This window comes from Micromesistius poutassou, assembly GCF_964030765.1.
Source record: "Micromesistius poutassou genome assembly, chromosome: 6".
NCBI lineage: Eukaryota > Metazoa > Chordata > Actinopteri > Gadiformes > Gadidae > Micromesistius > Micromesistius poutassou.
The window spans coordinates 18,184,617-18,197,116 of NC_140276.1; the positions used below are offsets into that span (position 1 = coordinate 18,184,617).

The 12,500-nt window shown below is 45.9% G+C and overlaps 1 protein-coding gene across 1 annotated transcript in view; it reads right to left on the reverse strand.

The window, feature by feature from the left end:
• The window catches only part of LOC311345278 (neuronal acetylcholine receptor subunit alpha-7-like), a gene marked incomplete at both ends in the record, with an annotated part of 45,332 nt that overhangs the window by 5,821 nt on the left and 27,011 nt on the right, over nucleotides 1-12,500 (reverse strand). Inside the window, 3 exons of the mRNA XM_084469641.1 lie at nucleotides 3,099-3,185; nucleotides 5,359-5,553; nucleotides 9,880-10,127. Of these exons, the coding sequence (XP_084325767.1) occupies nucleotides 3,099-3,185; nucleotides 5,359-5,553; nucleotides 9,880-10,127 (530 nt within the window). The remainder of the gene's footprint in view (nucleotides 1-3,098; nucleotides 3,186-5,358; nucleotides 5,554-9,879; nucleotides 10,128-12,500) is intronic.

Here is a 12,500-nt window from a genome sequence, read left to right on the forward strand (position 1 = left end):
AGAGAGAGAGAGAGAGAGAGAGAGAGAGAGAGAGAGAGAGAGAGAGAGAGAGAGAGAGAGAGAGAGAGAGAGAGAGAGAGAGAGAGAGAGTGTTTGGAGAGTTTGATAACATCCAGGGGGTGCCTGCTCCCTGAGAAGAGAACTGAGAAGATGGAGTTTAGTGAAACACACACACACACACACACACATAAACATCTTAACAACTCAAGGCAAGAACTTCTCAATACAAGGGCCATAGAGATTGTGTTTGCCTTGAAATGCATGCCTGTGTGTGTGTGTGTGTGTGTGTGTGTGTGGTGTGTGTGTGTGTGTGTGTGTGTGTGTGTGTGTGTGTGTGTGTGTGTGTGTGTGTGTGTGTGTATGTTTACATGAATATGATTATATTTCCTCATGGATCCTTTCTAATTGAAAATCATTTACAATACAGCCAAATGTATAATCTGTAATAGAATGCATCTGTACATAATCAGTGTGGAGAATGTACCTTTTCTAACTGCTTGCAGTATTACATTACAATCTCAATTAACATGCCCGAGCGCCGTTCGTTCTCGGCAGCCTGCCAACAACAGCTTGGCGGGCTGCACACTCGACAGATCAACAGCTCAACCCATACCACAACGGGACATTTTGAACGATCCAATCAAATTCAGAAGGATCACATCCTATTGATTGGTTTATTGATTGGTTTGTCCGTTGGCTAACTTCCTGTTTGACTTCCCCCAGATGAACGAAGGTACGCTCTGAGCTGATCTCCAAGCGAGACGCCTTCCCCTCTCTCTGCCTAACGACCAGCCTCGCCCGGGGATCGCCCTACAAACTAAAATGCTGATTAGGAGAATTAAAATAATTAACTGAATATAATATGTAAAAATGTTAATGTGGCCTTTAGCCACGATGGGTCAGTAGCAGCTGGTTGGTTCAGTGTGTTTAATAAGGCTTAATAAGACATAATATGTCTCTGGAGATTCACAAAGGACCATAAGGATCTCTCTCCCGCTCTTTTTTTTCTCTCTTTAATGCACACCCACTCAGAGAGATATTAATATTTTAATATTTTCCCACCTACTCCAAATGGCCTGCTGATTTATTTCTCCCAGGCGGTTACTGTAAAGCACTTTGGTTTACATTATTTATGAAACAGCTCTCCAACTATGTGGCACAATGTATAAGTAAAAATAAAACATATAATAGGGAATTTAATAAATGTATTTATTGTTTCCCCGAGGTCAAGCCAAGGACTGGTTCTGATGCCAGATTTGGGGAAATCCAAGTGATTAAAAGACTCTTCAATGTACCTGAACAAAGTGATTAAAGTAAAGCAGGTAGCTCCTGTTTATTCCCAAAAGCCATCATTTAATGACTGTAATCAACTGCTAATTGTTTATTCAATAGCAAATAAGCCGTACTAACAACGTTATTAAGCCGTGGATTGAAATGAGCATGAGAACGCGGTCGACTATGGCGGCTTCATGAAGAAGGTGGAACCTTCTCAGAGCGTCCGTGTGGTTGAGGGCCGAGGATGTAGGTCAACACTGGACCGTAGAGAGAGAATCACAGCGCTGATTGGCCTTTACTCCAGCTGGACTGACACAGCCCAGGATTAAACCCACAGCCCAAAGGCATGGAGGGCGTGTCAGGGACCCCACAAACACACGACACGGTCAGGCTGCTGCTGAGAGCTCCGAGAGCCACGTGTTTGTCAGTGTCGGGGTACCGACCTGCGCTGCTGTGTTACGTAACATGATGTATGGATTTATGTGTAGGGCTTCTGAGTCAGAAAACAACTTAATTGCTGTCTTGGTTAACCCCGTACGCAGTTCTGTCAGATTTTCTTCCAGACTTTGGAACCATTGGCGAACATGTCTGTATGCTAGACATTGAATATTGTGGAAATCTGTGTGTTTGTTCTTGTTGTTTGTTGTGATATGGATCCCCCTGGGTCTGAAATAAAGAAATTATATATATAGTCAGTATATATATATATAGTCAGTGGCGGTTGTAGGTACGGGCGAAGCGGGCAGCTTCAATCATAATAATAATCACCCGTAATCGTGCCCCCCCCCCCCCCCATCAACAACTTTTCGAGGGGGGGGTCGCACGGGGGGCGCACGGAGGGGGTCTCGCCCGAGGCGCAATTCAATGTAGAACCGCTACAGTATATAGTACACACACACACATGCATGCATTGTGGACACACACACACACACACACACACATATATACATGCATCGTGCACACACACACACACACACACACACACACACACACACACACACACACACACACACACACACACACACACACACTCACATACGTGCACACAGACATCTCTTATTTTTTCTGTGGACTGCCGAAAGCAAGGAGTCTCCTGAACCACTCCAGGAAGTCTTTGAAGTGACTCTCTTAGAACTATTACCCCAAAGGTTGTTCTCTCTCTCTCTCTCTCTCTCTCTCTCTCTCTCTCTCTCCATGGTGTTTACAGCAGCCTCCTATCATTGCTAGCACCTGGCACTGGGCTAGCCAGGGTGCCTTGTGAGGACTGAGGGAGGACCTACACCTAACTGTCATCAGCACAAGGACATCACAGAATGCTCCATGTTCACATCCTGCAGTACGGTGCCCTCAGAGTACGGTGCCCTCAGAGTACGGTGTACTCAGAGTACGGTGTACTCAGAGTACTGTGGTACACTCAGAGTACGGTGTACTCAGAGTACACTCAGAGTACGGTGGTACACTCAGAGTACTGTGGTACATTCAGAGTACGGTGTACTCAGAGTACACTCAGAGTATGGTGTACTCACAGTACGGTGTACTCACAGTACGGTGGTACACTCAGAGTACACTCACAGTACTGTGCCCTCCCCCACACCGTTTTATTCCCATTCTGAGGAAGTGATAAGAAAACAAATCATTCAGGTGGAGGTTTGACTTTGACTGGAATATTTTCTCTTCATCAGAAGTCAACATTCAGCCACATCCTCTCAAACACGGGGAATACAAACATAAACAAATCATAATAAAGTGCAGTCACACACACACACACACACACACACACACACACACACACACACACACAACAACAACTGTGCATCTCCTACCGATCAGGGGCACAGAGTCAGACGTGGCCGGCATGATCTCTGCCACCAGGAGCATGAAGACCGTCAGCGAGAGGAGCACAGTGATCCCTGTGGTAGAGAGACAGAGAGAGAGAGAGAGAGAGAGAGAGAGAGAGAGAGAGAGAGAGAGAGAGAGAGAGAGAGAGAGGGGGAGAGAGAGAGAGAGGGAGGGGGAGAGAGCGAGAGAGAGAGAGAGAGAGAGAGAGAGAGAGAGAGAGGGGGGGAGAGAGAGAGAGAGCAAGGGGGAGAGAGAGAGAGAGAGAGGGAGGGGGAGAGAGAGAGAGAGAGAGAAAGTGAGACCAGTCTTGATCAGGCTTACAGGTATAGGAAATTATTTCCATGGTGATTTATGTATGTCAGGTTAAATTACTGTGACTGAAACTATTCACTAGCTTGATGCATGAGCTGCTCTGACATGTACAATGTGATGCATGAGCACCACAACACACAACACACCACAACACACCACACCACAACACACCACAACACACCACAACAGACCACCACAACACACCACAACGCAACACACCACACCACAACACACCACAACGCAACACACCACACTACAACACAACACAACACAACACACCACAACACACCACCACAACACAACACACCACAACACACCACAACACAACACAACACACCACAACACAACACAACACAACACACCACAACACAACACAACACAACACACCACAACACACCACACCACAACACACCACAATACACCACAACACAACACAACACACCACAACACAACACACCACAACACAACACACCACAACATACCACCACAACACACAACACACCACAACACAACACACCACAACACAACACAACACACCACAACACACCACAACACACCCCAACACACTACAACACAACACACCACAACACACCACAACACAACGCAACACACCACAACACACCACACCACAACACACCACCACAACACACCACACCACAACACACCACCACAACACAACACAACACACCACCACAACACACCACCACAACACACCACAACACAACACAACACAACACAACACAACACACCACACCACAACACACCACACCACCACAACACACCACAACACAACACAACACAACACAACACACTACAACACAACACACCACGACACACCACAACACAACACACCACAACACACTACAACACAAAGTGATCCACTACACACTGTGATCCACTACACTGTGATCCACTACAGTGATCACAGTGAACACACCACAACACACCACAACACACCACAACACACCACCACAACACACCACAACACCACACACCACAACACACCACAACACACCACAACACAACACAACACAACACAACACAACACACCACAACACACCACAACACAACACAACACACCACAACACACCACAACACACCACCACAACACACCACAACACACTACAACACAAGGTGATCCACTACACACTGTGATCCACTACACACTGTGATCCACTACACTATGATCCACTACACACTGTGATCCACTACACACTGTGATCCACTACACACAGTGATCCACTACACACTGTGATCCACTACACACAGTGATCCACTACACACCACTACACACTGTGATCCACTACACACAGTGATCCACTACACAGTGATCCACTACACACTGTGATCCACTACACACAGTGATCCACTACACACCACTACACACTGTGATCCACTACACACTGTGATCCACTACACACAGTGATCCACTACACACTGTGATCCACTACACACAGTGATCCACTACACACTGTGATCCACTACACACAGTGATCCACTACACACCACTACACACAGTGATCCACTACACACAGTGATCCACTACACACTGTGATCCACTACACACAGTGATCCACTACACACCACTACACACTGTGATCACATCAGCATCCCCGGTGATCGAGGTGGAACACGACAGCTTCCCAGGAAACCCGACTCATTAGGGAATGTGATGATGTGATGACGCGCGGGCCAGGAGCGTCCTGTTCATAATCCCTGTGGATTATATTATAAATCATCCTGGACATGACGGAAGCCGGGAGTTTTGTTTTTATGAACCGCGCGTGTGTGTGTTCCGTATCTGGCACGCGTGCTTCAGTAAGGCACACACGCCACGATGACGACAACGGCGATGACGACCATGGTGATGACGACACGTGTTATAATCCTCATCATGATTATGATATAATGATTTGGATGATAAACCCTCACCCAGGGAGATCTTCTCCCCTGAGTCGGCGGGCAGCAGGAAGACGAGCAGCGCCAGGCCGGAGATGAGCACGCAGGGGATGAGCAGGTTGAGGCCGTAGTAGAGCGTCCGGCGCCGCATGGTGACGGTGAAGGTGACGTCCGGGTACGGCTCCTTGCAGCAGTCGTAGTACAGCTCGTTGCGCTTAGCCGGCACACCTGGGGGAGGGGGGGCCGCAACATCAAGACACGCAAACACACATCAGAACTGGTGATCGGCCGATATATCGGCCGACATTTGCGTTTTTTACGTGTATCGGTCGATTTCTTTCGCCATGATTTACAGGAATAAATGTTCCTTTTTTGAATTCAGACTTGTAACAGTTGTTATCATCATTGTGTCATTTTTATGATGTACATTGAGGGAGCAAAAGCAGTATCGGCTCCAAATATCGGCTCAAGAAAACCGGTATTGGCGTATCGGTCATCGGCTCAGGCTGGTGAAAAGAAATCGGTACGGCCCTAAAAAATCCATATCGATCGATAATTAGAACATATAAATATGAATGAAATCCGTGATCGTTCATTCAGAGCCACTTCAGGTTGGAGCACATGGACAGAGGGGCAGAGCTTCACGACTCACAGGTGGATCTGTGCAGCCGATTGGTTGGAGGGTATTTGATGGGAACTTCCGATTGGTTTAGTAATGACACATTTCTCAGGCGTGCAATTGACCAAAAACTTTTTGTTTGTGGACAATTCTCTGTAACTAATTAATACATAGTTTTACAACCAATCCATCAGCGTCATTCTGTGCATCCATCCATCTATCAGCCGTCCATTCATCCGTCTTTCTATCCATCCATCTATCAGCCGTCCATTCATCCGTCTTTCTATCCATCCATCTATCAGCCGTCCATTCATCCGTCTTTCTATCCATCCATCTGTACATGAACTCATTCCAGCTCACTAATTCCGATGCCTGCCACCTCTCCCTCTTTGTGAAGCCCACTCGTCCCACTGATTCAGAATCAGCGCTGCTTCTCTCTCTTTCGCCCGTTGGCGCGTGCAGAGCCACTTTAGAGCGCATCCCGGGGTGGAGGAGGAACAAACAGCATGCTCCGCCTGTGATCTCCATCACCCCCCCCCCCCCCCCCGACTTATCGTGCACACTGTGAGCCATCTGGCCCTCGTCTGACGCCCCGCGTCACGCCGCGCCCGCCACGCCGCGCCGCCCGCCCCACAGGGTCTGCAGCCGCCACGCCTTAACTGGGATCCGGACTCAAGTGTTCCTGAGCTGTTCTGTGGCTCTGTCCGTCCTCACCCCCCACCCCCCCCCCTCCCTCCTGCTGTCACTGTCGCTCCCATCACCACCTCGTCTCCATCTCCTCCTCTAACTTCCTGTTCACCTCTCTCCCCCCATGAGGTACTCTCCCAGGGCACTCCCTTCAACCTGCCCTCTGTACCTTATCTCCTCTCCTCTCTCCTCTCCTCTCCCCTCCTATCTCCTCTCCTCTCCCCTCTCCTCTCCTCTCCCCTCTCCTCTCCTCTCCTCTCCTCTCCCCTCTTTCTCCTCTCTCCTATCTCCTTTCCTATCCCCTCTCCTCTCCTCTCCTATCTCCTCTCCTCTCCCCTCTCCTCTCCTATCCCCTCTCTCTCCTCTCTCCTATCTCCTCTCCTATCCCCTCCCCTCTCCCCTCCTCTCTTATCTCCTCTGTCCTCTCCTATTTCCTCTTCTCTCCTATCTCCACTCCTCTCCTCTCCCCTCTCAATGATATCTTCTTTGCTGAATGTTCTTACTTTAAGTCTCTTTGGAAAAAAGCTAACACACGTCCTGACATTGGCATTGTCAGGACGCTACCCATATTCAACCAACTCCAACTCGGCCATATGTTGATTCAATATAACTTGGTTATGTGGAAATTATATATTTCAGTTAAACAAAGCATATACCAAACATTTACTCAAGGTACAGGCGTTAAAATGACGTGTTAAGACGCAACCTATATACTACCCACGATGGGCAAAATGTTAAACACAAGTAATCCTTTGGAGGTCAGATGACAAGTATCAACATGTACCCGGTGGGTATCAACATGTACCCGGTGAGTATCAACATGTTCTAGGTGAGTATCAACATGTACTAGGTGAGTATCAACATGTACTAGGTGAGTATCAACATGTACTAGGTTAGTATCAACATGTACTAGGTGAGTATCAACATGTACTAGGTGGGTATCAACACATGTACTAGGTGAGTATCAACATGTACTAGGTGAGTATCAACATGTACTAGGTGAGTATCAACATGTACTAGGTGAGTATCAACATGTACTAGGTGGGTATCAACACATGTACTAGGTGAGTATCAACATGTACTAGGTGGGTATCAACACATGTACTAGGTGGGTATCAACATGTACTAGGTGGGTATCAACATGTACTAGGTGGGTATCAACACATGTACTAGGTGGGTATCAACATGTACTAGGTGGGTATCAACACATGTACTAGGTGGGTATCAACATGTACTAGGTGGGTATCAACACATGTACTAGGTGGGTATCAACATGTACTAGGTGGGTATGTACCTGGTTGTTTTCAGCCACCACTGCAGTAGCAGCACTCTGTTCTCACCTGAACTGCTGACCAGGTGACATCAGAGCAGCTCATTTATAATGTAAACGTGTGTGCTTTATATTTAAAGACATGTACATTCACATCCCGCCCGGATGTGGCAGCATGTGTTATTATCAGAGAATGGTTATTGCATTTATTCCATTGCTTCGGAGGTCACCCGTACCCTTTCCCATTGTTACCGTTTTTCACAATTGCTTAAACACATTTCCTGATAGACTACCTCACTTTCTCAAAACCCTAAACACAAATCTCAAAACTCACACACAAAATCCTACACTTCTCTTGCAAAAGCACACTTTGCCCTCAAAACAGTGTTAACTCTTCACTAAATGGTATTTTCTTTTCAAATGACAAACACATACATCATATGAGTAGACATTTCTAATCACCCATTGAACACTGGTGTGCAGAATGGAAAACACCATAGTACGAATGGAAAACACTACATGAATGCTTCGTCAGTAGAATTATGCTTTTGCATGTTCAGTTTTGGATGTAAAATATTACCATATAATGTTTTTACGAAAACAACACACAATACTTTACAGTAACAACAAATACTGTATTTGTATCCAAAATGTGCAGTCTACTGTAAATCACAGCAAACAGGATGAAAATGGGATGAAATGAAAGAGATAACAGAAAAAAGGCAATACTGTAAACAAAACATCTGTGACCCATATGTGCACAACCTGAAACTCATGTACCAACTGCAACACCAATTCTGTTGAACTCCAAGTACATTTTCTACTTTAGACTCAGCAGCATACATACATACATACACGCCTACACATACCCATAAGGGTCAATACTTATATCCAGTACATTTCCACCATAAGATGGATAATATCCTAAATAATGATGATAACCATAATGAGAATAACAATGTTCATCATCATCACCATTATCAACATTCTCATAGAGTGATACTACTCAATGTCTGTACTTATCTAGTGTCATGTCTTTCTTCTGTGACCCTTCTATAGCAAATTGCTAATTGCACAACAGCCTTTGGAGTTTAGAAATGTGATTGGCAGTGTGTTCTGTGTGAACACCAAGAGAGGGAATTCAGGAAGAGTGTGCAAGATTGTTGTGAAAAATGTGTGTTTTGGAATGGGAATCTGAGTCTAAAGCAGAAAATGAGTTCAGCAGAATTGGTTTGGCAGTTGGTACATGAGTTTCAGGTCGTGCACATTGTGTCTGATGTTCAAATTAATGTGCTTGAACAATTGTGAAAAACTGTAAAGCAAACGCCATTCTGTTAATTGTCGCTAGTGCGTATGCACTAAACGGCCATCGCCCCACCGAAACATTGTTGACTAACGTGCTTTTGATGCACGCATTGTTCCTTATTGGATTCCCTTTTAGGCGCAGCAGAGAATCATCATCTGAGTCCTGGGCCAGCACTGGCTCACATGCGGTGGTGGACAGTAGTACACAACCCCAATACTCAAAGTACAGATCCTCCTGGTCAGATACTACCCTTAACCCCTTCAGGGTAAAGGTCTTGGAGATGGGTTGTGAGGTTGTGATGTTAACCGAGGGGGACACACTGTGCCACAAAGAGAGCAGTCTAAGGCAGGGGTGTCAAACTCAAATGTACAGTGGGCCAAAATTGAAATCTTGGACAAAGTCGCGGGCCAATTACATTACATTAATCGGGGACATTGCATTATAACACGGTCCGTGGGTGGAATAGTTGGCGGGGGGTGGTGGTACAGAATTGCGGGCTGGCGGAGTTGACGTGCCAGGGTTTAAGCGCCAAGACGCTGAAATGCGATATACCGGCGGGCCAGTTCTGATAGACATTAGATATTATCTGGGGGGCCAAATTAAATGACACTGTGGGCCGGATTAGGCCCGCGGGCCTTGGCCTTGACAGCTATGGTCTAAGGCGTTCCTCACCCACGAGGTCCCACTCGCCGTTGGGGATGTAGGTGGAGGTGTCCACCTCCAGCATCTGGAGGTCCAGCAGCCAGCCGTTGTGGGTCCACGAGCCGAACTTCAGGTCGCACTTCTGCACGTCGAAGGGGAACCAGCGCACGTCGATGTAGCAGGTGCTCTTCAGGATGCCCGGCGGGATGTACTGACAGTGGCCCGACGCGTTCACCAGCACGTTGGTGTGGAAGGTGGCGTCGAAACGCTCGTCAGCACTGAGGAGAGAGAGAGAGAGAAGGAGAGAGAGAGAGAGAAGGAGAGAGAGGGAAAGGAGAGAGAGAGAGAGAGAGAAGGAGAGAGAGAGGGAGAGAGAGAGAGAGAGGGAAAGGAGAGAGAAGGAGAGAGAGAGAGAGAGATAGAGAGGGATAGAGAGAGAGAGAGAGAGAGGGGGGAGAGAGAGAGAGAGAGGGAGAGAGAGAGAGGGAGAGAGAGAGAAAGGAGAGAGAGGGATAGAGAGGGAGAGAGAGAGAGAAAGGAGAGAGAGAGAGGGATAGAGGAAGAGGAAGAGGGAGAGAGAGCAGGATAGAGAGAAGGAGAGAGAGAGAGAAAGAGAGAGGGAGAGAAAGGAGAAGAGAGAGGGAGAGAGAGGGAGCAAGAGAGGAAGAGAAAGGAGAGAGAGGAAGAGAGGGAGAGAGAGAGAGAGAGATCTGTTTTCATGCTTTGCCTCCATCATCCCCAGATGTTTAGAAAAACACAAACATCACACACACACATAAATATGTACATACATACATACAAAAACACACACACTCACACACAGGTGAAATGTAGAGCGAAAAGAGGTCCATACCCATTGACCAGAGAGAACTGACCTGAGAGTCATTGTTCACCTGAGAGTCCTATTGTTCATCTCCAGGGACACGTGTCCCTGGAGATGAACAATAGGCTGCTGTTGCTGTTATCTGTGATCCAGCAGTCCTCCTAAGTCATAGCACAACGTCTGGGGGCAGACAGCCGGAGCCTGGGCTGGAGCCCAACCACTGCCAGGTGGGATTTACACCTTGTTTCATTACAGAGATATTCTACAGAAGAAAAGGTGTGAGGCTACTGCCGCTGTAACTGTACTGTAAAGGGCATGGTTGAAGTAAGCATACGTTACTCTTCTATGTGATGCTTGACTATACTATGCTATACCAGACCATACCATATGCTATTCTGTCCTAATTTAGGACTGATTTGACCATAAACAATTTTGCGCTTCCTAACTTATTATGCATCTTGCTTATCGACTGAGAGAGACAGGAGGAAAGAATGAAACATGACAAAAGCAGAGCACTCAACTGGAATGAAAAAAATAATAGCAATGAATGGCTGGCCACTCGCCACAAACTCTGTCTGCTTTCCCACGAAGCCCCGCTGCAGTCAGCGGGAGCAGAACCCGCCTGATAACTGACTGACTGACTACCCCGATCATCTCAATACACGGTGAGCACATTGTACAGATTCACCGCCATCCATACAGTTCTGACACATGGTTGTGCCAAATTGATTTGGGATGAAGTTAATACAGATTAGTGCCGGACTAAAGGTCAGAGCAGAGAGATAAATGTGTTGGATGTACGTCACCACAATCATCTTCAATCGACATAATTTATTGCTGTTGAGCAGCAGGGAGCAGGCATAGATATATATACTGACTAGGTATCATAGATATATATACTGACTAGGTATCATAGATATATATACTGACTAGGTATCATAGATATATATACTGACTAGATATCATAGATATATATACTGACTAGATATCGCCTGAGCTGCGCTGTTCAGTCGAACGTATGCGTCAATGCCGCCATCTTGCCGCGGGGTAACCACCCACCTGATGAATGAACGTCGATGGGACAGAAGTCCGTTCCCAGTCAAAATCATTCTCAAACGCCTCTATTTTAAGGAAATCTTCAATCGGGTCCGGTCAAACGTGTGTTTGTGGCAATGCTAGTAAAAATTAATTTAAAATACTTTTTTTTTTTTTACTATCATTACACGTCTGACCTATGTCAGAAACCAACCCGCTTGAATATTGCCTTAAAATAAGGCGTTTTAGAGTGATTTAGACCGGGAAAGGTCCTCTGTCCTTCATGACCTCTGACCTCTGTCATTCATTCAGGTGGTGGTCACCCCGCGGCGAGATGGCGGCATTGGTGACGCATGCTTAGAATGCGATACCTAGTCAGTATATATATCTATGATATCTAGTCAGTATATATATCTATGATATCTAGTCAGTATATATATCTATGATACCTAGTCAGTATATATATCTATGATATCTAGTCAGTATATATATCTATGATACCTAGTCAGTATATATATCTATGATACTAGTCAGTATATATATCTATGATACCTAGTCAGTATATATATCTATGATACCTAGTCAGTATATATATCTATGATACTAGTCAGTATATATATCTATGATACCTAGTCAGTATATATATCTATGATACCTAGTCAGTATATATATCTATGATATCTAGTCAGTATATATATCTATGATACTAGTCAGTATATATATATCTATGATACTAGTCAGTATATATATCTATGATATCTAGTCAGTATATATATCTATGATATCTAGTCAG